The sequence below is a fragment of the Lepidochelys olivacea genome (genome assembly GCF_965140295.1).
Source record: "Lepidochelys olivacea isolate rLepOli2 genome assembly, chromosome: 14".
Lineage (NCBI taxonomy): Eukaryota > Metazoa > Chordata > Testudines > Cheloniidae > Lepidochelys > Lepidochelys olivacea.
Window position 1 is genome coordinate 26,723,903 of NC_140424.1, and position 23,457 is coordinate 26,747,359.

General features: G+C 49.5%; 1 protein-coding gene across 1 annotated transcript in view; it reads left to right on the forward strand.

The window, feature by feature from the left end:
* Nucleotides 1–23,457, forward strand: part of GAS7 (growth arrest specific 7) — a 211,528-nt gene that overhangs the window by 102,846 nt on the left and 85,225 nt on the right. The window contains exon 2 of the mRNA XM_084647092.1: nt 769–889. Within this exon, the coding sequence (XP_084503218.1) occupies nt 769–889 (121 nt within the window). The remainder of the gene's footprint in view (nt 1–768; nt 890–23,457) is intronic.

Below are 23,457 nucleotides of genomic sequence, written 5' to 3' on the forward strand. Positions count from 1 at the left end.
GCCACTCAGGGCCTGCTAGGCCAAGTAGGGCCAGCTTTGGGGGTGGGCAGGCTGGGCAATGGGCCAATGCATGCCTTCCTGAGAGGGCACGTCCAGAGCAGGGGAGTCCTGTCCCTCCTGCTCCCTGCCGCTGCTCTTCAGCTGTCTGTTGCCACTGCTGCTCCTGCCCCATGCCCCTGCTTGGAGCTGCTCCTGGGAGCCGCCTGTGTGCTGTGCAGAGGGCAGGGGGCTGATGTTGGGGTGTCCCCATCCCCCTGCCAGTGTACCCAGTCTCCACTGAGCTGGGGTGGGGAGACGGGCCCACCACTGGTTTTTATTTGCTGTGTAGACAGACCCTAGTGACCCAGGCAGGGACTTTCCCTCTCACAGCCTGGCCCACTCACTGGCTGCTTTGCACCTTGCTGTTCAGTGGGTCACATTGCTCCTCCCCAGAAAGCCTCCACCTCCCAAAGTCATATTCTCGGCACAGCATGTTGCATCAGTATAAACAGTTGATACAAGACACACAGCAGACCTTTGCACTCTGTGCCTCTCCAGGGAGCGTCTCCAGGAGATTCGGGGCGCTTCACAATCTTGTTGGAATCCAGGGCACCTTTTCCAGGCTGGGGATGGGCAGAGCGTAGTACTGGCATTTATTAGATGTGTTTGTCTGTCTCACTCCTTCCCCGAGACCTCCAGATTGGGGGCTCACTTTCCATAGCCATCTCTGTTTACACTTCGCCTTGTCTCAAAGCCAGCTTAGCAGGACTCTCTTCTTCTTCCCAGCAGAAACCCAGGAAGGTCACTCCTCAGCCAGGAGAAGATTCTCTGAATTGCCCTCTGCCCCCCGGCTGGCAGAGCTACATGTCTCCCCAGGGCCACAGGTATTATGTGAATGCCTTCACCAACGGTAAGCCCCATTCAGGCTTGTAGCAGCTTGGCTCTGCTATAATGAAGGGTCTCACAGGGCTATTTCTGGGCACTTAGAATTCACCTCTGGGCTGTCGGTGGTAGTCCACACTGGTTTTCAGGGAAACAATGCAAAGAACAAAAGCATGTGAATGGTACAAATTAATTTCATTGACAAATTCTAGTGACATCAAGAGGAACTCCAAGGAAGCACGGTTAAGCACTCACTCCGAAGTGCCAGAGTGAGGGATGTCTGTGCCACCTTAACTCTGACCCCGCAGTGTGTACTCCAAGAGGCCGTCTTTAGTTCCATGGTATTTCTCTGGTGTACAGGATTCAGACTGGTGCATGTCTGATTTCAGAAGTGGCCATTATATTTTCAAACTGAAAACTATTTTTTCCATCAGCTAATAAAAATGTCTGTGTGATTCCAAGTGCAAAGTGTTCCATCGCATAAGGTAGTGATAATGGCTGTCCATGTGTCTTGTCTCTTACAGAGCCCATGTGCTGTGGTAATTGGTGCTTTATAGGCAGAGTGATAAATATGGATGTAGAACCACTGATCGTGTGCAGTCACTTAGAGTTTGAACGTTGCAAGTTTGTTCTGATCTCCTATAAATGAAAAATGGCTGTGGGGTAAAACTTCCAAAAGTGGTTATGTGACTTAGGAGCCAAAGTCCTCTTTTTTTCAAAGGCCCTTAGGCATTTAGGAGCCAGTCTTACTGGATGTCAATGGGATTTCAGCTCCTGTGTCACTTGAGCACTTTTGAAAATTTTACCCTAATTCTTAAACTTGCAAAAAGACCCCATTTCTAACCTCACTGAGTGTGTGTCAATGCAAGGGGTCTGTGGACAGCCTGAACCAGTGGCTCTAAGGGCTGTGAAATAGCTTGGGATAAGCACAGAATACATTGACAGGAACCCATTCATCTTTTTTGGTCTGAGCCAGATCTGTCTAGATTTGAGCCACTGGCATCAGGAAGAGAATGCATTTTTCAAACATGGGGCTTAGGCCACTCAGGCTGCCGCCCCCTCCCAAGAGGGCCTGTGCTATCGACTGCTGCTTTGAGGACTGCCCTTTTCATTTCCTTTTAAAATCCAGCTTTTCTCTTCACTCTAAAATGTTTGTGCCAAGCATTCCCCCCCCTCATCTGTTCAGACTCTGTGCATGTGTAACCCACACACCGCCTGGGTGTGGTGTTAAGTCCCCTCTAGTGGCACCAAGACCAGTTAGAGAGAGAGATTAAGGAGTCTGCTCTACAGCCTTAACTAACAGCCATATGGCTTTTAGCTCATGCAGTAGAGGCTCATGTATTTAGCTCCAGAGGTCCCAGGCTCGATCCCGCCCGCCAACGACTGGGGTCTGTTGGCGTTACACATGGCCAGAGATGCTGGGAGAGAGCGAGCAAACTTTTCTCCTGCCCCATGCAGTGCTCTGGTCCTCCTAGCTGCAGGGTCAGATAATAATAATGAGAGCTGTCCCCAGAGCTGTATTTTTGCAAGGCACCATCCCAGCATTCCTGACAAGGTCTGCACAGAGCTAGGGCAGAGCCAGTGGCCTACTTTTCCAGATGGTGAAACGGTGGAAAAGTAGCTTCCCAAAGCTGTGCAGCAAGGAAGTGTCCGATGGGGTAGTGGAACCCAGGGCAGTGCTAACCCACCCCACATGTTTCAGAGTAACAGCCGTGTTAGTCTGTATTCGCAAAAAGAAAAGGAGGACTTGTGGCACCTTAGAGACTAACCAATTTATTTGAGCATAAGCTTTCGTGAGCTACAGCTCACTTCATCGGATGCATACTGTGGAAAGTGTAGAAGATCTTTTTATACACACAAAGCGTGAAAAAATACCTCCCCCCACCCCACTCTCCTGCTGGTAATAGCTTTTCTAAAGTGATCACTCTCCTTACAATGTGTATATGATAATCAAGTTGGGCCATTTCCAGCACAAATATCCAGCTGCCTGTAGTCTCTCCGCTCTTCTGTGTGAACAGTCAGGCTGACACAGACTCGTGGCCAACTCTCACACAGCACATTCTCCACTGGAGATCTCAAAATGCTGACAAAGGGGAGGCACAAGTAGCCCTATTTTCCAGGCAGCATAACTAAGCATCTCTAAAGCCACTGTTTCTGAGAGGGTCTGTCAGCTGGTGTCTGAGGCACGGATCTATCGTCACATCAGAGATATGGCTCCTCGTACCTGCTCCGCCACAAGTCCCCCTACTCTCATTCATTGTTCCTCATAACCTGCCCCATCAGTTCAGGAAGAGGCGTGACATTTACAGTCCACGCGCGGCACGTGACTGGAGGATTCCCCAAGCAGCAGAGGTGAAGTGCAGAGGATTGTTAAGGCCAGTTGTCAGCATGGGTGGGAATAGAACGTGGCTTTATTTAGCCCAGGGCTCATAGGTGCTGGAACTAGGGGTGCTGGGGGTGGTGGCAGCACCCCCTGGCTTGAAGTGGTTCCATCATATAGAGAGTTTACAGTTTGGTTCAATGGCTCTCAGGCCCCCCACTATAAAAATTGTTCCAGCATCTATGCCTGGGTTCTGAGGTGCTCAGGGTGGGATGAAGAGGGCAGGGGAGAGTGGGGACCCTGTTCCCAGGCTGTGTGACTCACAGAACAGCTGAGTGCTGATGGCTGTAGGGCATTCTAGGGGTTATTTAACTGCACTCCATGTCTGCTGCTGCCAGCGCTGGTGATAAGCCATAGAACAGAGTGGCCAAACCGTGGCTCATGAGCCGCATGCAGCTCTTTTACAGTTAAAGTGAGGCTTGTGGAGGACCACTTCTCCATTCTCCACCTACCAAACTCGTAGACTCAGATATTAAGGTCAGAAGGGACCATTATGATCATCTAGTTTGACCTCCTGCACAACGCAGGCCACAGAATCTCACCCACCCACTCCTGCAATAAACCTCTCACCTATGTCTGAGCTATTGAAGTCCTCAAATCATGGTTTAAAGACTTCAAGGTGCGAGAATCCTCCAGCAAACTAACGGGGAGCTCGGGGCTTCTGCCCTGTGGCGAGGTGGTAGGGCTAGGGGCCATGGGCAGCGCTTGACTCCTGACCCCCTGACTTCCCCCCCCGTGGGACCCTCATCCTCCTGCCCTCCCCTGCTGCGGGGCCCTAGTCCCGCTACCCTCCCGCACCGCAGGGCCCTTTTCCTCCTCCCCTCCCCTGCCGAGGGGCCATCATCCTCCTGCCCTCCCCTGCTGCAGGGCCCTCGTCCCCCTGCCCTCCCCCGGCACAGGACCTTAATCCTCTTGCCCTTCACTGCTGTGGGGCCCTAGTCCTCCTGTCCTCCACCTCCCTGGGGCCCACATCCTTCTGCCGTCCCTGACTTGGGGCTCTCATCCCTCTGGCCTCCCGCCACAGGGCCCTCGTCTACCTGCCCTCCCCTGCCATGGGGCCCTAATCTTCCTGCTCTCTTCTGCCGTGGGGCAGTTGTCCTCCTGCCCTTTCCTGCCCCGGGGCCCTCATCCTCCTGCCCTCCCTTGCCTTTGGGCCCTAGTCCTGCTACCCTCCCTCCCCCGCCACAGGGCCCTCGTCATGCCCTCCCCTGCCATGCCACCCTCATCCTCCTGCCCTCCCCTGCTGTGGGGCCCTCGTCCTCTTGACCTCCCGTGTCACAAGGCACTTATCCTGCCTTCCCCCCTACAGGGCCCTCACCCCGCTACAGGCCCTTGTCTTCCTGCCCTCTTCCCTGCCGCAGGGCCCTCATCCATCTGTGCTCCCCTGCATTGGGACCCTTGTCCTTCTGCCCTCCCCCACCATGAGGCCCTTGTGCTCCTGCCCTCCCCTGCCATGGTGCCCTCCTCTCCCTGCCCCCCCCACCCCCCCGCAGGGCCCTTGTCTATCTGCCCTCCCCTACCATGTGACCCTCGTCCTCCTGCTCTCCCCTGCCACAGGGCCCTCATCCCTCCATGCTCCCCTGCCTTGGGACCCTCACATAGGTGCTGACTTCTCCTCTGCTCCCCGTTTACACACTGCTGGGATAGGGGCCAGTAGCTGGGCACACCAACAGTCAGGCTCCGCCGCTCTGGCTTTAGAGCATAGGCCATGGTGGGCTGCCATCTGATGGGGTTCATCCAAATACAAGTACAGGCATCTCTTCTAGTGAGTATTGAATGGAGAGGGTGAGAGGTGATCTAGGGAAAGAAAGAAAAAGAAGTTAAAAACACACAAAGCCAGTCTGAAATCCTGGAGGTCAGGGAGCTGAAATCGCTTGGTCCATTGGCTGTGCTCCTTCAATGGTGCTGGCTGCCTAGATATGTTGGTATCTCTAGGGCAGACAGGAGGAGACTGCTGTTCCACTTCAGAAAATCCTACCTTCTTCTTTTGCAACATCAGCAAAAGGCTATTATGAAGGGCTGTTGTTTTACAAACTAAGGAACATGTTTGATATGCTGCAGATAAAACACAATCTTTTATTTATTCCCTTTGCAAGATTAGGAACAGAGCATTGTTTGTTGTACAAAATATGCAACATACTTGCATGATTTGTCCTTTCATGAACATGTGGAAAATTTGGCAACAGCTTGGCTCATCTTATCCAGTGCTCTGTACATTTCAGTCTAGTATGTATGGGAAACTTCAGAGAACATTGCCTTGTTGATCACAGCAGAAAACAGGCTGTATTTTCAATTAAGAAAGTCATAGACAAATTCTACGCTCCTTTCATTCTTGTAGACAATGGATTAAAAAGGTAATAAAATAGTGCAGAATTGTGGACCCATTGTATAGTATATTATATATCACCACGATCACCAGAAATCAACCCTTTTCCCTAAAAACAACAACAAAAACCAACCGTTATTTAGGTTGCAAACTCAAGCACTTGAAAGTTAGGGGATGCCAGATTTAAGATAGCTCTCAGAGCCTTCATTTGGCCCTTTATACTATGTATTTTAAAACAGTGTTTAATTACATGATCACATATTTTTTCCTCAGTGGGTTTTCAGCGGGGTTTGAATCTAGAAGCTTCGACTTCCCAGCACAGACTTCTGCTACTTCAGCTAAATGAGCAGTAGCCTGTTATATGTGGCCACTAGAGGACACACTACATTTGCCAGTGGGTTACACAGCTATTAGAATCAGAGGTGGAGTGTTGAGTGTCCGGATTCCTGCATAGCCAAGCACAGGTTTGGTGCGTTTATTCTGAAATGCAGTGTTGTGATGTTCATGAAATGTGATTTTGTCCAGTTTGGGACCTAGGTTCTTCCACCGGCAGTTATCTTGTGCTGCCTTTCAGTTACTTTATTTGTGAATTGGATGAAGGATACTCGTCTGCCTCCCAGGGAAGGGATATGGGGTCTAGGTAAGTAATGAAAGCTGGGAACAGGAACATTAACTCTGGTAAGAGAAGTGAGGGCAGAACCCATGTGTGACTGGTTGGACCCCCCTTCTGGGATGCCACCTGATATGCTGGGGTTTAACTGAGCTTCGCCTGCTCAATAAGCCTGGGTTCCCTCTACTGCTTTGCTGGAATAGGCTTTCCGGCCTCTTGCAGCACACACACGCAGGTAGGGCCATGCCGTGAGAGGGCTCCCCCAGCACGCATGTGCCCACTCCCTTTAAGCGGTACAAACCCAAAGGTTTAATGAAATTCGCCTGCTCCCTCAATGTGGAGGAAGATATGCACAACTATATGATATGACCCCCCAGTTAGAAATTACATAAACTAGGTTTTATTATGAACAAGCAATATGTTTTTTAACTACAAAAGGTGAATTTTAAGTGAATATAAGAGATAACAGACAGAACAAAGCAGATTACTGAGCAAATAAAACAAAATACTCAAGCTAAGCTCAATATACTTAAGAAACAGGATACAAAATGTAATTTATTACCCTAAATATTATTTTAGGCAGATTGCAAAGTTTCTGTGGTCCAGAATTCCAGTTATATTTCTTTTCAGACTGGACCCTTGTCTGAGTCTGGACCCCCCCCCCCCCCCGACCTTCCCTTTGGGTGGCTTTATCAGTCTTTCTTCTTGGGCAGACAGGCCATGGAGAGGAAGAGTCCCGTTTGCCTTCCTCCCCACCCTTAAACAGGATTTACATAAGGCGGGAATCCTTTGTTTCCCAAATTTGTCCCCCCTTCCCTTCCAGAGGAAAGTTACAAGAGGTCCCAGGTAATATTTAGCACCAGGTGACAAGACCACCTGACTGTAGTGTCAGAGTTACCCGCCTCCCAGGAGAGAGAGAGAGATTAGTATATCCTCGTTGTTGTTCCTTCAGGATGGCTCATCAAATTTGATGGCCTGTGGTCTGGTGGGTGTCTTCCCAATACACATCCAGTTGTAATTGTTACATAGTCCATATTTCTAAGTTTAGATACAGAAATGATACATGCGTACGAATTGGATGATCACATTCAGTAAATCATAACCTTTCCAGTGATACCTTACAAGATTTATCTTGCATAAACTATATCTCAGTTATGTCATATTCATATCATAAGCATATTTTTGTAAAGAATATGGAGTGAAATGTCACACCAGGGATTGCAGCAAAGTGCACCATTTCCAGAGTCAGAGAGTCTGTTCCGTCACATGGCAAATTGTGTGACTGAATTACCTACATCAGAGGGTTACAGAGGCTTGGGACTGAGTCTGTCTCTGTGTGTGAGAAAGTAGGGGAGTTGGGAACCCATGCGCGAGCACTGCAGTTCTGATCTGAGAGTGCAGAGGGGCTAGTTCTGTGGTTCCCTTCCCGGTAAATCCCAGCAACAAGCGTAGCCACAAGCCAGCCAGGTGTGAGAGCGTCTGCCCTGCCCATCTCTGCTTAGTGCTGCCCTTCTCCAGACACTGGGCTCTGACACAAAGTTGGTGCTAATAAACACAATGAAAAACTTGATTTCATGCCACTTCAGATTGTATCAGGACAGCCCCTCCCTGCCACCCAGAACCTTAAAAGCATGGAAATAAAGATAAAAGTCTCCAGCATTCCTTGCTCCTGGACCATCACCCCAAATGCAGTCACAGCACGCTGCAGAACCTTAGCTCTGACCTCATGGAATCATAGGACTGGAAGGGTGTGATGAAGTGGGGATTTTCCCTTGTTATGTTGTATGTGAGTCTTACTGTTGAGCCTATGTGAGTTTGACTGTTTTGCATGAATACTGTGTGTGCCTCAGTTTCCCTGTATGCTGCACCAGTCAAAATCAGGGTGTGTGACTTTGGCTGAGACCTCTGGGGCAGGTGAGGCTGCTCAAGCTGCCTGTATATATGCTATGACTGGTGCCCTTCGTAACGCGAGACCCAGGATGGGGATGCGACCAGGTAACTCTTTGCTCAGAAAGTGAGACAAAGACAAGGAGGAGGAGCAATGGGGGAGGGGGGTCTGAGGTCGGGTTGCTGGGAGCTGGCAGTCTGCTTGGGGGGACTGGAAGAGGGGGAGTCCAGAGCTTCTGGCCCAGGGCTCCCCAAGATGGACTTGGCTGAAAGTCACTGATTTCTGTGATAGCAAGCTCTGTTCTGTGCTGTGTTCCTGTCAACTAATAAACCTTCTGTTGTACCGGCTGGCTGAAAGTCACATCTGACTGCGGAGCAGGGCCCTCTGGCTTCCCCAGGAGCCCTGCTCGGGCAGAATCACTGCAGGAAACACATGGTGCGGAAGGGGATGCTGAATGTTCCGAGGTCAGACGCAGGAAGGTCGAAGCTACGTAAGCTTCTTGCCCTGGCGACAGTATGCTCAGAGAGAGGAGGCATGCTCCACCAGAATCATGACTGGCTTCATATGGAGTAGTTCCAGAGCATCACTCGGTGACTCTGTGACACAGCTTCGATCTTCCTGGGCCTGACCTCGGAGCATTCAGCATCCCCTTTCACACTGAGCTGATGAAAACCAAAGACTCCCTGCCCAGAGCTCTCCTGAAAGAGAAGAACCTAGCCTCGTTGTGCAGCACAGCAGAGAAGTCCATTTTGAAATCTGGCAATGGCCAGGGTGGGAGGGCTGGTACACACTGAAGATTGGCTTATTTCATTTCAGGCAGTGAGAAAAACAGGTTTTACACTTCTACACTTAAAGCCCATGATGATGTGGTGTATGGTGCAGTATGTTACTTCCTCTGTGTGTGTTTCACCTACCACAGGGGAGGACAAACTGCAGGCCAGATCCGACCCATCAGGGCTTTCAATCCGGCCCAAGGGATTGCCAGCCCTGGGATGTAGCAGGGCTAAGGCAGGCTTCCTTCCTGCCCAGGCCCCACCCTGCTCCCGGAAGTGGCCAGTGCCACGTCCCTGCGGCCTTTGGAGGAAGGTGGGGGCAGAGGGCTCCGTGCGCTGCCCTCGCCTGCAGGCACCGTCCCCCCACAGCTCCCATTGGCCGGGAATGGGGAACCGCAGCCAATGGAAGCTTTGGGGGTGGTACCCGCAGGTGAGGGCAGCGCGTGGTGGAGCTGCCCGCCCCACCCCACCCCACCCACAGGAGCCACTGCCAGACATGCTGGCCACCTCCAGGAACAGCGCGGGGCCAGAGCAGGCAGAGAGCCTGCCTTAACTCCACTGCCACCCTGGAGCCGCTCGAGGTAAGTGGCACCGGACCGGAGCCAGCACCCCAAACCCCTCCTGCACCCCGCACCCCAACCTCCTGCCCTGAGCCCCTTACCCTCCTGCCTTGAGCTCCCAGCCGCACCTCTTCTGTACCCCAACCCCCTGCCCTGAGTCCCTGCCACACCCCATACCCCTTGTGCACCCCAACCCCCTGCCCTGAGGCCCCTCCTGCACCCCTCCTGCACCCAAACCCTTGCCCTGAGCCCCTTCCTGCACACCGCACCCCCTCGCACACTCCGCACTCCCTCACTCACCACAACCCCCTGCCCCAGCCCTATATTCATGGCTCTGCATACAATTTCCCCACCCAGATGTGCCCTTGGGCCAAAAAGTTTGCACACCCCTGAACTATCAGCTCAGGTGGAGATGCAAGGGTGCTATCCAGGCTGCTGAGGGTATTGAGGAGGGGGCCAGGACATCCTACCTGGGCTTCTCATTGCCTCTCAGGTGAGGGAGGAGGGTCCCTGTTTGTACCGTCCAAATGTCAATTCATGCTGCCCGTCCTCTGCTTACAGTTCATTCTCTCCCCTCTCCCTGCACACGCCTGTACACACACACACGCCCATGTGCACCCCCCCCTACACATACATGCACACACACTTCACACAGAAAGAGCCCCACAGCTCAGGGAAGGCTGGCCCCTAAAAACCCCAGTCTGCCAGGCAAGAATCTGGCATGGAGCAGCTCTCTTCACCCCCTCCCCTGCTGAGCCCTGGAAGCCCCTTTCTGAGGGGCCCCTTAGCAGACCCCAGCTCCTGAATGGCCTGGCCTGACCTTATCTTTTACATTGCTCTTCTCCCTTTCTCTCATCTGAAAAGAAAGAGCGTTCTGTGGCCAATGCTGTTTGTGTGAATGTCTGTGCCTGGCATTGCCCAGCCTCCAGCAGCGAGTTCTGCGCCTTCCAAGCTGTTTCTCTGGCCTGGCACAATGGGCACTCCCTCCATAGCTATCACGGAGAGGTGACCTCTGTGCATCTCCCTCACACATGCCGGTGGCCAGGGCTTTCCCTGACTTTCATCTAACTCCTTTCTGTCAGCACTTAGTCTCTGAGGAAATGAGAACTTGACAAAGATGTGTTGTCACTTTTGGGGAGGGTAATTGTAGTTTCAGAGGCAAATTATGGTATAGCTCTTTTCAGCCTTCAAAACATGGCAGAACCTGCCCATGGGGAGAGCGAATATTGTCCTGTCAGCCAATTCCAGCACAAACAAGGCTCCTGTTCTCACATTCAGGCTTAGCGTCCTGGCAATGTTTGTGACTGTCTGTCAGTGTTACCCATATGTCCCAGTGGCTGTGCTCTGGCAGGGGAGCGGGGGTGTCTGCGTGCTTGAGTGCTCATTGTCTGTAGCAGGGAATGTGAGGAGTCAGGCATTTAACTGGAAAGAACGAGAACTGCTACAACACATTCATATTCAGAAAAAGCTTTATGAAAAGATCTGTAATTTGCTGTAGGGATTGGAATGGCTCCTTGGGAAGGGACAGGCCCTCGTCAGTACAGCCAAACAGTCTCATGGGCATTCTCGGCGCCACCCCTCAAAGGCTGACCTGGACTAACTCCTGGATCAGATCTGTTGGGCCTTGGAACTAGGGGGCCCCATCTCACCGCCATTCTGCAGCCAGCACTCCCCCTAGGTCCTGTCTTTGCAGTGTCTGAGGACTCGTCCGATGGGACCCTGTTATGGCTCAGTTCTCCAAAGTGGAAGGCTCATTTGCTGCTGCAGCAGGAGCTGCTGTAGAGAGGATGATTCTGTACAAAGTCCAGCTACCTCGAGCTTGGTCCGACCACTCGGCATCTCCCTTGTGTGACATTTAGAGGCACCCTGATTTGTTACACCCAGTATTTCATGTGGAAGCTCAAGTGAGGGAGGAGCTGGCTAGCCATTCTGGAGGGCTTCGACAGGGCCTTGTCCTGCAGCTTCACTGGTCCTGCTGTTGGGAGGTGGAGACCACAGTGTCTGTGCCCCAGTTTGGGGTCCCACTCCGTGGCCCAGCTCTTCACTTAGAACCAGGTGGCAACTGGGTGTGACTGAGAGACTGGAAGACAAAGGTACGTCTGTGGGAATGTCTGGCTGGTGTTCCTGCCATCATGGCTGTTCATTGGGCTAGAGCACTGCTTGCTTCTCCAGGCTGGGACAGCTTCCTCCAGGCTGGGACAGCTTCCAGTGTAGGGACTGGAGGAGAAAGGGGACATTAGAAAATCCCCATATATTCTGCATTGTTCACTGGGACTGCTCCCCCTACCACGTCTTTGGACAGGATTCCACCGCCCCTCCCCCTCCCACCACCATACATCATCTCTTCTTTAGCCTCCCCTGCAGAGGATGGGATGTCCTATCTCTAAACTCTATCACTACTGCTGTTGCAACAACCACACACACAAGCACACGCTCACTTCACAAAGATATAAACTTTAAGGCCAGAAGGGACCATCATGATCATTTAGTCTGACCTCCTGCACATTGCAGGCCACAGAACCTCACCCACTCACTCCTGTAAGAGACCCATAACCCTAAGCTAAGTTACTGAAGTCCTCAAATCATGATTTAAAAATATCAAGGTTACAGAGAATCCTCCATTTACTTTAGATCAAACCAGCAAGTGACTCATGCCCCATGCTGCAGAGGAAAGCAATCTGACCTGGGGGAAAATTCCTTCCTGATCCCAAATATGGTGATCAGTTAGACTCTAAGCATCAGGGTGAGACCCACCATCCAACCAGCTGGGAAAGAGTTTTCTGTAATAACTCTGAGTCCTTCTCATCTAATGGTCCATCTCCGGCCTTTGGAGATATTTGCTATAGCTGTTGTGGATGGGCCACATGCCATTGTAGGCAATCTCATCATACCATACCCTCCATAAACTTATCAAGCTCAGTCAAAACAAATTAGGTTTCTTGCCCCCACTACTGCCCTTGGAAGGCTGTTCCAGAACTTCACTCCTCTGATGGTTAGAAACCTTCATCTAATTTCAAGCCTAAACTTGTTGATGGCCAGTTTATATCCATTTGTTCTTGTGTCAGCATTGGCCCTAAAGTTAAATAACTCCTCTTGCTCCCTGGTAATTATCCCTCTGTGTTTATAGAGAGCAATCATAGCTCCCCTCAGCCTTCTTTTAGTAAGGCTAAACAAGCCAATCTCCTTAACTTCCTTCTCGTACGGTAGGTTCTCATTTCCTCAGATCCTCCTTCTCTGCACCTGTTTGAATTAATCTCTCTTGTACCTGGGAGGCCAGAATTGCACACAATATTCCAGATGAGGCCTCATTAGTGCCTTGTATAATGGCAATAACTCTTCCCTATCTCTACTGGAAATACCTTGCCTGATGCATTTTACGGCTGCCTTAGCCTTTTTCATGGCCGCATCACCTTGACAGCTCATAGTCATCTCCTATGATAGTCATCCTGTGATCAAAGTCATCCAGGGCTTTCTCCTCCTGTCACTTCCAACCGATATATCCCCAGCTTATAACATCACCTCACTCTTTCTGTGTCATTTTCGCACATATGCTTGTGCACACACACAGATACACATCTGGATCCCCCCCACACACACACACCCATGCGCACACACAAAGAGTACTTGGTGCTGAGGCTCTACAGGAGGGAGGCCATGGAACAGCCAGGGCTAAATTGAATACCAGGAAGAGGGAGGCCAGACGTGGGCAAAAAATGAAGCATTGGGCTGTTGTCCCTGACACAGTTAGGAGTAAAGGCAATAAAATGGAAAAGCTGGGCCCAGCTGGGTCAGGGAATATCTCCTGGGTGTAAACGCCATGGAGGGAGAGAGACTGTTCAGGGTGGCACATGGAGTCAGAACTAAAAGGATTGGGATGAAGAGGTGAACATAAGGGGGATACTTGGACCCATGCAATCATTCCCCCAACCCACGCTCAGTCCCCCAAGCCCTGTGCTCAGTCCCTCCCTCCCTGTGCTCACTCCCCTCAGCCTCACACTCCCTCCCTCAGTTTCCCCAGTCCCTCCCTCCCTCAGTTTCCTCAGTCCCTCCCTCCATTCTCTGTCCCACAGCCAGTCCCCACAGCCTCCACTGGAAGAGGGGCCTATATTGGGTTGCGATCTGGGCCCTCCAGTCTGCACGTTCTAGTCCTGTCTGGCTTTAGATGTTAGGTGCTGATTCTGCCCCCTCTGACACAAAGTGAAATGAGGCTTCAGGGAGCTGCTGGTTTCTTTAAGGTGCAGCCTCTCAACAAGCACTGCTGAAACTGTGAACTGGAGAAGATGTTTGACAACACCCAGGCTCACTCCCAGCTGGGAAGAGCAGAAATCCCTGCTTTTCACACCCACTCGCTCTTGGCTGACTGGCTGGCGGTCAGCCAAGTGAGGTGTAGGCTGGGGTGGTGCCTCCAGCACTGTCTGGAAGTGGACGCTGTTCAGGACTTTAGGCAGCTGTTCTGTCTCTGCGAAGTGTTGCACATGTCTGCTTCCTCCTGAGACACAAATGTATGCAGTTTGCTGTCCAGCTCGGGTTACTGGCTGCTTTTCAGCACACCAAGCAGCCTGTATATTCTCTCCAGTGTGAAGAGTCAACTAGAAACTGAGTTGTTCTGCCGGAATATCAGGAAATAAATGTCCCCAGGCCGGTTTGGATTGCAAAAGCCATGGTGTTGTGAGGCATACATAACCTGATGGAAGGAATGTGTGTGGGAAGAACATATCTGTCTGAGGCAGAAGGTGACTTGGCTGGGTGCTGACATTTGGATTCAAACTTGAGCACGTCTCTAGATACTGTGGATCTTTTGGGGGCAAATCCAGGTAAGCTGGAACCATTTCTGGTCTCTCTTTTATTTTCCTGCTACCTTGACAGTCACAGTGAAATAAGAAATAACCTGACCAGTGGATACACCATTTGGACAATCAGTGCCAAATTCCTAGCTGGCACTATCTGAGCCCAAAGCAGGGAGCATGGTACTATGCCTACCATCTTACAGGATGGGGACTCTATCCTGGAAAAGGACATGGGGCTATGGTAGATAATCAGCTGAATTTGAGCTCCCAGTGCAAAGCTGTGGCCAAAAGGGCTAAAGCAGTGCTTGGATGTATAAACTGGAATCTCGAGTAGGAGCAAAGATGTTATTTTACCTCTATGTTTGACACTGGTGCAATCACTGCTGGAATCCTGTGTCCTGCTCTGGTGCCCACAATTCAAGAAGGATAAATTGATAAGTTGATAAATTGGAGAGGGGTCAGGGAAGAGCCACAAGAATGATTAAAGGACGGGAAACCATGCCTTATGGTGATTGAGCTCCTTGAGTCTATCTATTTAGTTTAACAAAGAAAAAGTTAAGGGGTGACTTGATCACAGTCTGTAAGTACCTGCCTGGAGAACAGAAATTTGGTAATAGAGGGTTCTTCAGTCTAGCAGACAAAGCTGTAATTCGATCCAATGGCTGGAAGACATTGAACAGTGAGGGTAATTAACCACTGGAACAGTTTACCAAGGGTCTTGGAGGAGTCTCCATCACTGACAATTATAAAATCAAGATTGGATGTTTTTTTCCCTAAATGCTCTAGTTCAAAGTAGGGTGTCAGCTCAGAAAAATTCTGGAGGGTGGGAGGGGGGTCAAAACTAGATGAGTGACAAAGGCGAAGGATTAAGAGCCAAGTCAGGGGAGAGCACAAAGTGGAGGACATAATAGAGCATATTGACCTATGAAAAGGTGGGGAGTGTAAGCCAAGGTCAGGGGAACAACGACCCCCTTTCCCCATAGTAAATGGCACCCATAGTTCAAAGAGCAGTTAATTCACTGTAGCCTGTGTTATGCAGGAGGTTGGCCTAGATGGCCTTTCCAGCCCTACAATCCATGAGTCTATGGAATGGGAAGGGAGGAGGGACCAGACAAGGGGATACAGCGAGGGGGCCAGGCAAGGGGGAACAGGAAGGGAGGCGGGGCCCGGCTGAGGAGGAACAGGTGAGGAGTCAGCCAAGTGACTGATGTACTGACTCCCGTGATGTACTGTGACACTGAACTGATCCTCTTAATGCAGAGAGAAGCTCTCTTGTGCTGGGTGGGGCTGTCCCATGCCAGTGTCTGAATGCTGGATGCAGAGCACTGTGAGACTGGACAAGTGCCCAGGATGTGGAAAAGGGCTCTGCTCTGTGATTGAGGTGACTTGCTCAGCGCGAGACCCTGATTCAGGACCGCCTGTAAACACATGCTTGTGCCTGTCCCTACTCAGGAAAGCACTGAGGCTTAACTTTAAGCATATGCTTAAGTGCTTTTACAATGAATGGTGCCTTGCTCAACTGGCTGTTATGGGTGTGAGTGTGCAGTGTGTCTGCATGGTTAGGCCATCTGGGTGAGCAGTGGTGGGAAGCTGGCAGTGTTCTCCAGTTGTGTGGGTAGTGGTTTCAGCTGGAAGATGTCTGTCAGCATGTGAAGGGCTTTCCTGCTGTTGCTCTGATGTGATACAGCTGTGATACCTCTAACATTAGTCAAGGAATAACGCTTTGGAAACCTTGCCCTCCCTGTGCTGGATGAGTCCCATGTTTCTGACAAGCTGCTGTCTCCTGTTCTGGATTGAGGTCCAGTTAGATCAGGGGTTCTCACAAGAAATTTTTGGTGGCCTCACAGTGCGGCTACCAACTATTGCCGGTGGTCGCTCTGACATTTTTTCCTAAAATATTCAATTAACTTTAGGAAAAACAAATAAATATGCACGTATACAAGTCCAAATCATTGTAATTTATTTATGTAGGCTTTTTTTCACAGAGTCAATAGTAAAAATAATGTACAGTCTTCTCTGTTCTTTACTGGACCTAAACAGAATAAAAACAAATAATGTGTTGTGCATGTTCTTGTCCATTTTTGTTGTTTCTTTTGCTTTTTTGGTTGCTTATTTTTTTAAGACTTGCTAGCTAGTAAATCTGTTTCTCTAAAAAGTGATATTTGTATTTTGTTAATATCACTTTTCACAGCAGCAGACTTGCTAGCTATCTGGGAGACAGTGAAAAGTGATAGTAATAAACATACAAATATCATTTTTCACAACAGACTTACTCAGCCCTGGCAAGCTGGGGGACAAATTAAGCCCCGGATGGGGAGGTAGGGAGCAATGTTCCCTCTAATTTTTTCCATCCGTGTGCAGAATAAATTTTGTCATGTGCACCGAGGTAATGCGTGGGTGTGTGCCACCAGTAGAAAAAAACCGTTAGATATAATATATATATTTTAAAAGTTACCATAGGGATAATTACTCCAGCCAGGACAGGTAAGGCATTTTAGAACTCACTACTCAAAGAATTAAATTTAAGTGTAAGAGAGAAATAAAAATTATGAAATGAATAGACCAGTCAAATACTAAAGTAGCACACTTTGAACGAATAAAATTACAGAGAATATATGTGCAAGAAGTAACAACAACAATAATACAAGTATGTGTTGGGAGGTGAGTGTGAAAGACTCTGTGTGTGTGTGTGTGTGTGTGTGACACAGAGACGGTGTGTGTGCTGGCTGCTGGGAAGTTTCTGAGAGACGCTGTGCCCTGTCTCTTTAAGGCACTCATTGAAAGCTTTCCTGCTCCTGAGTCCTGTCCCCCCACCCCTCTCCGTGGAGATGGGTACATGGGCAGGGCAGGGAGGAGTGGGAGAGATTGTGTGTGTGTGTGTGTGTGTGTGAGAGAGAGAGACAGAGACAGAGATTGTGTGAACTGTCTGCTGGGGAAGTCTCTAAGAGACTGTGTGCTGTCTCTTTAAGGCACTCACTCACCATCCAGAAGGCTCCTTCAGACCTCAGCCCACAGCAGCTCTCTCCTGCTCTGAGTCCTGAGCCCTGTCCCCTCTGCCCTGGGCCGTGGAGATGGGGTACAGGGGCAGGGGAACACCCTGGCATCAGCACCTCCCTCCTCCTCTTCCCACTCTGCACAGCCAGCAAGTGGGTCCTGGGAGCAGCTGCAGGAGCAACGTGGCTGCAAAGCAGCGAGGAGGGGGCACCTGAACACAAGCTGCCAGATGTGCGCGGCTCTGCTAGTCAAGTGCGCTGCACTTGAATCACTCCTGGGCATTAATGTGACCATGCAGCTTAGAGGAAACACAGGTGGGTAGGGAGGCAGCTGGGGGTCAGGGGTGATGAGGAGGGGAGGTGAGCTTGGGGCCGGCTGTCACTGCCACACCGCTGGGGGATCGCATGGCTCCATGGCTTGGGGGTCAGAGCCCACTGCCGAGGTTGGGGGGTGGATGAGCCTGGGACCAGGGCCGGGGTGAGAGCTCAAAGCCCGTGGTCAGGGGTTGGAGCCCACCGCCACACGGCTGGAGCCTGCCGCCTGCCACCCCAGGTCTGAAGCCCAAGCCCCACTGCCTGCCTACTCCTTCAGCGTTTGTGGCTCCAGAGGGGGACAGGGCCCTGTTGAGAGCCCTGGGGGAGGGGCCACTGCTTTGCCCCCCTCCCCAACCCAGGAGGCTGTGGCCACACAAAAAGCCCCTGGTGTGGCTGCATTTGAGAAATGCCGAGTTAGATGGTGCCTCCTACTTTCTGTAGATCTGCTTGAGTAGGAAGTTATGTTATGTCTTTACCATGTGCTAGACAGCTGTATCTCTAATAGAACCTGGGAACTCTTTTTGTATGTTGCCTTGACCCTAATTAAGGTCCACGTATGTGCATCATGGCAAAGTAGACTATTAAACTGTAGCATCGGAGGGATTCCTATGGCCTGCACCATTGGACACTGGGACACAAACCTTCAGACAACCCTGAAAGGTGTGTACACAAGCAGTCATTCTCTTTGCAGTGAACCTCCACTGTCCCTGAGAGACCAGGACTTTAGGCTGCTCCTCCTGTTCTGGCCAGGTCCTGTCCACATTTTTGTCAGACATAGAAACACCACCCCATAGCCTCCTCCTGATGCTACAGGTCCGATCTTTATTCCTCTGCAGCAGAGCACTGCTCTCCTGGGCACTGTACTCTGCCCTTCTTGTTTCTCCAGCTACTGAGACGGTCATGGGCCTTTCTTCTGTAGCACCCTAGGCTTATTCTCGGAAACAGATGAACCATTTGGGCTGGAATTTTCCAAAACATTCCAGCCCGAGGTAGGCTCCCAGCATGGAAAATTACAGCCCAAATGGTTAATGTTTGACAAAGTTATAAGCAACTGAAAACAGAGTATTATAATGGGAAGAGCTGGGCAGCCTTAATAACAGGCAGCACTAGGAATTCCACTGGCAACAGTGAAAAGCCCTGAGAAGGTTGAAAGGGGACAGTCTGGCTGGGCTCCGTGGATGTTACCACAGCTATGGGGCAGCTCAGCGCAGCAAGTCACTGGGACTGACATGACCCCAGCTGGGCAGGGAGAATACCCACTCCACTGCAGGAGTCAGTGTGTGCTACACTGGCCTTAGAACTGGCCCTGACCTCTGGAGTTCACGGCTCCTATTGGTTAACAGCAGGGACCTCCTCCTCCTACAAAAGGCAGACCTCTCTAGGGCCAGTCTGGTTAATAGCACAGGAGGAAATCATCCCACTCCCTCCGAGGGGAGGGGCTGACTATGATTTAAACCAATCTCAGTGCAGGCTTCAGGTAATTTCCCTGTAACCAACCTGCCCCCTTCTATCCATCTCTCCACAGCTGCTTTTCCCATGCTCCCCTTCTTCAATTCACTGCAACCAAGGGGCCTTTAGTGAGAAGGGGAAGGGGAAACAGGATGAGAAAAACATAAACAGCACTTTGTTTCCTGGGGTCTAAGCGAGACGTGCCCTTCCTAAAGCCAGGCAGTTTCAGAACCAGCACTTTCCCTGCCAAGAAAACACCTTTACAATGATGGGCTGTTTGAGCTGACCTGGGTGCACAGCTCTCACCAGGGGCACTTGTGGGCAGGCAGCAGCATCCCTGGCTGCAAAATTGGAGAGATACAAAGTAACATTTCAGAGTAACAGCCATGTTAGTCTGTATTCGCAAAAAGAAAAGGAGTACTTGTGGCACCTTAGAGACTAACCAATTTATTTGAGCATAAGCTTTCGTGAGCTACAGCTCACTTCATCGGATGCATACCGTGGAAACTGCAGAAGACATTATATACACAGAGTAATGTTACGCAAGTAACATTGAAGGCAAAGGAAGAAATCTCCTGACAAATTAACAGCCTGTGAAGATGCATAATTCCCACACGCTGCCAGCAGCATGGTCATGGGCAGAAGTGCAGGAGAGGCCTGTGCCACCCGGATGCAATACCACGCACTGTAGGAAGAAGCTCTAGGGCTCCCTATGTGGATGGTGGGTTTCATCCCCTTCAAAGGGGTGCATTGAAGAGCCATCTATTATCAAATTTCTGTTCCCCATGTAGATACTTATAGACATGATCAAGTCACCCCTTAGCCTTCTCTTTGTTAATCTAAATACACTGAGCTCCTGGAGTTGATCACTATCATGGATGTTTTCTAATCCTTGTCATATCCTATATAATTTCCGTGGCTTTTCTCTGACCCCCCTCCAATTTATCAGCATCCTTAAACTGTGGCCACCAGAGCAGGACACAGGATTCCAGCAGTGATCACACCAGTGCCAAATACTGAGGTAAAATAACCTCTCTGCTCCTACTGGAGATCCCCCTGTTTATGCATCCCAGGCTCACATTAGCCCTTTTGGCCACAGCCTCACACTGGGAGCTGTTATTCAGCTAATTATCCCCCATGATATCCAACTCCTTTTCAGAGTCACTGTTTCTGGGATAGAGGCTCCCCTCCTCTCAGGGTGGCTTGCATTCTCTTGGGGACGGGGGCTGCGGAAGGGCTCCAAGTAGTGCAGAGATCCTGAATGGTGGCTAGCCTGCCTTTCCATTATGGCAGCATTGCAGTGGGGTTGTTCTGGTTGACTAAGTCAGACTATCCATAGAGAAAAGAGGAGCAATCAGTTGGGAAAGGAGAAACAGACCATTTGGGAAGGGGGAATTGCTTGTACCTCAACTCCACATCCCACATGTCACTCAGGGTTCAGCCAAACCAGATATGGAACTGGTTCTCTCCTCTCATCTGTGAAGGTTTGGTGATGTGGTGGTAGATCTTGGGGTCCCCAGAGAAGATGGCAGCCATGATGGTGATATTTGTTTGCCCTTCCTTTTCTGTCCACCAGCTTAAATAAGCTGCCAAGTAACCCTGAGAAAAGCAGTGCCTAAAAGGTGGCAGGGTAGCTTGTGCCCCTTAAAATTATCCTTCAAAACACTGGTGGTTCCAGTGATGGCCCCTTCAGTTCTTAGAGCCATTTTGCTATGTGGCTCTAGTGATCTGTGCCCTCCCCAGGAGCCTTGATGCCCCAGCATAACACACCCAGTTTGTGCCAGTCTCCTTGGCTCCTTATTTCATAAGCAGTTTTCCGTAAGCAGCCCAGCTAAGCATTTGTTACCTTTTGCCCACCTGGGTACCTTGGCACACAGTTCTCTGTACAGCATGGCTTCTCCCATTTCAGCAAAGGATGCTTTTGGAGGCAGTAGCTTGCTCTTGATCTAGAGCTGGAAGTCATGTTCTCCAGCTTCCTTTGACTGACCAGACTCTCCATGCTGTCAGGCTAGCCTTGTACCTTCAGTGGCTGGTCCACAGAGAGCATCAGAGCCTATTACTGCTGTTAGTTAATGCAGTACTCTTACAGCTCAGCTGATAGAAGCCTCTCCTTTGGTATTAAAAATCTTTCAGTCAGTCCCTACTCACCACTCGTGCAGGAGGAATTACAAAGTGACAGCTTGTGTGGGGATTTCAATTCCGCTGAACCTCAGACATCTGGCATGAGTTTTCCCAGGCACATGTGTAATATCTCCCTTTTATGGCTGGTGTGTGTAGAGAAAATATAGCCTACTGCTGCTACCGGCTAGCATGTTACATGTGCTAATTGCACAACAGCTGCTTTTGGAACTTAAGCACACTCCTAACTTCATCTGCTGTACTTTGATCAGACCTAGTCTGCACTGGGAACTTTACTGTAGCAGTGTTTTTCGGCTACTATGAAGTTCTGGAATCTCCAAGTTTGTGATGGCCTGGCAAGTCATTTGGCTTCTTACTGCGTCAGACAGATGCAGAGTGAACTTTTCTCCCCGAAATGCCACGGGTATCCTCTTTTTCAGAATCCTGTGCTTCAGAAAGAAACGGTTGGCCACCTCTGTAGCTAGCCTCTTCCGATTTGTTAGCGGTGTGTGACTTGGCTTTTCTAGTAATTTCCCTCTTGCTGCACAATTGCAGTCTGCACAGGCAACTTTCCAGTCCCTGGCTGTCATTTCCAAATGTCTGCCATGTTCCCATAGTTTCAGGAGTCATTTCTGTCTTCAGTGCTCTTCTTAATGGTTCAATGGATGTTCAGGAAGCTATTATGTGTTACTTCAGTTCACTAGATAGATTGTATAATTAGCATGTTGTGGATGGTGTTTTCAGAAGACAGATATTTGTCAACTGCAGTGGTTTTCAACCTGTGGTCTGTAGGTCCATAGACTATGTCTAAGGGGTCTGTGAAAGGTTGTCATTACCATAAAACAGTGGTTTTCAACCTGTGGTCTGCGGACCCCTGGGGTCTGTAGACTATATCTAAGATTTCCAAGGGGGTCTGCACCTCCATTCAAAAATTTTTAGGGGTCCGCAAATGAAAAAAAGATTGAAAAGCACAGTTCGGCTGTATTGTGTTATAGATTTAAAGACTTGTCCTCCATCTTCTAAATTACTGTTTGGTGACAAAAACCTGAAGGTTTCACCCTAGAGATTATATGCTGGTTGTATATCCTGGTGGGTTATCATACATCTCAGGTAATTTTGGACATTCTTAATAGCAAAGAACATTTCTCATCTTTTAAATGGGTGCTCAGATTTTCCAAACACTGGTGTCAAAACTCATCTGCATTTGGTGCATGCAAATGAATGCAGGTATTAGCTGTAATATGACATTCACTTTTGCTATCTAACAATAAGCTTGTGTGCAAATGTGAAATAAAAATCTTCTTTTTCCTAGGCAGACACTTCCAGACCCGAGGGAGTCTCCGAGACTATTTCTGCTCACTTATAATATTGTCTTGTAGTCTTTAATAGCTTCCAGTAGATGGCATTTTGACAATGTATTTTTGCTGGGAGCCAATTGCTATTTAACTAGTCTGAAGTTGCATACTTCATTTGCTCATGTGTGAACAGAGGGTTGTTCAGTTGACTTTTTTTCTCTAAGCAAGTAAGGCAAACAAGGTTTAAAAATATTTTCTTGGTCACTTCAGTAATTCCCTGAAAGGAATAGGAATTTCTTTTCTTTTCTTTTCTTTTCTTTTCTTATGTAGGATTTTGTTTGTTTCTGCTACACACTATTTCACAACTACCTCAGTTCAACAGAAGCAGAAATCCCTTACTCAAACCAGAAGGTAGTTTTCCTTGTTATTGTACTTTGCTTATTTTACTATTGTCATGCAAGGGGGAGCAGGGAGTCTTCTGAGTGACTGGTTTTGTTTGTTTAGTTTACTTGGTGCTACTTCGTGTCTTCGCTAGAGCAATACCAGGTTAAAGTTATGCAGAAGTTATAGATTTAAGGCTGGAAGAGAATGCTGTCCTCATCTAGTCTGACCTTCTGCATAACACACGCCATAACTTCACGCCATAACTTCTGGTTGCCTTAGAGAACGTCTTCTAGAGAGAAAGACATCCAGTCTTTGTTCCTTGTGTTCCATTAGGCTGCATTTTACCTTCATTGCTAGTAAAATCTCCAGTAGGGGATTTAGGCACTGATTTCAACACTGATTTCTTTATCTCAGTAAGCACAAACTGATGTCTTTCTTCTCATGGGGCACTGGCTTGAATGTATTGTGGCTGAGTTGATAAGAACATTCCAGTTCTAATCCCAGTGTTTCTGTCACTCATAACCTTTGGAAACTTTCATCTTTGAACTGACATTTTCTGTGTGTAACCTGCTGGTGAGGGCGCTACGGGTCCCATTATATGCTAAGCACAGAGGATATGAGCTGCTACAGAAGCTTGGCAGTTTAACTCAAGTTGTAAGAGGTGTTGCTTTTTAACTCTGAAGATCCTGGTTCTATCCCCAGTGGATAAGTCAAGAGG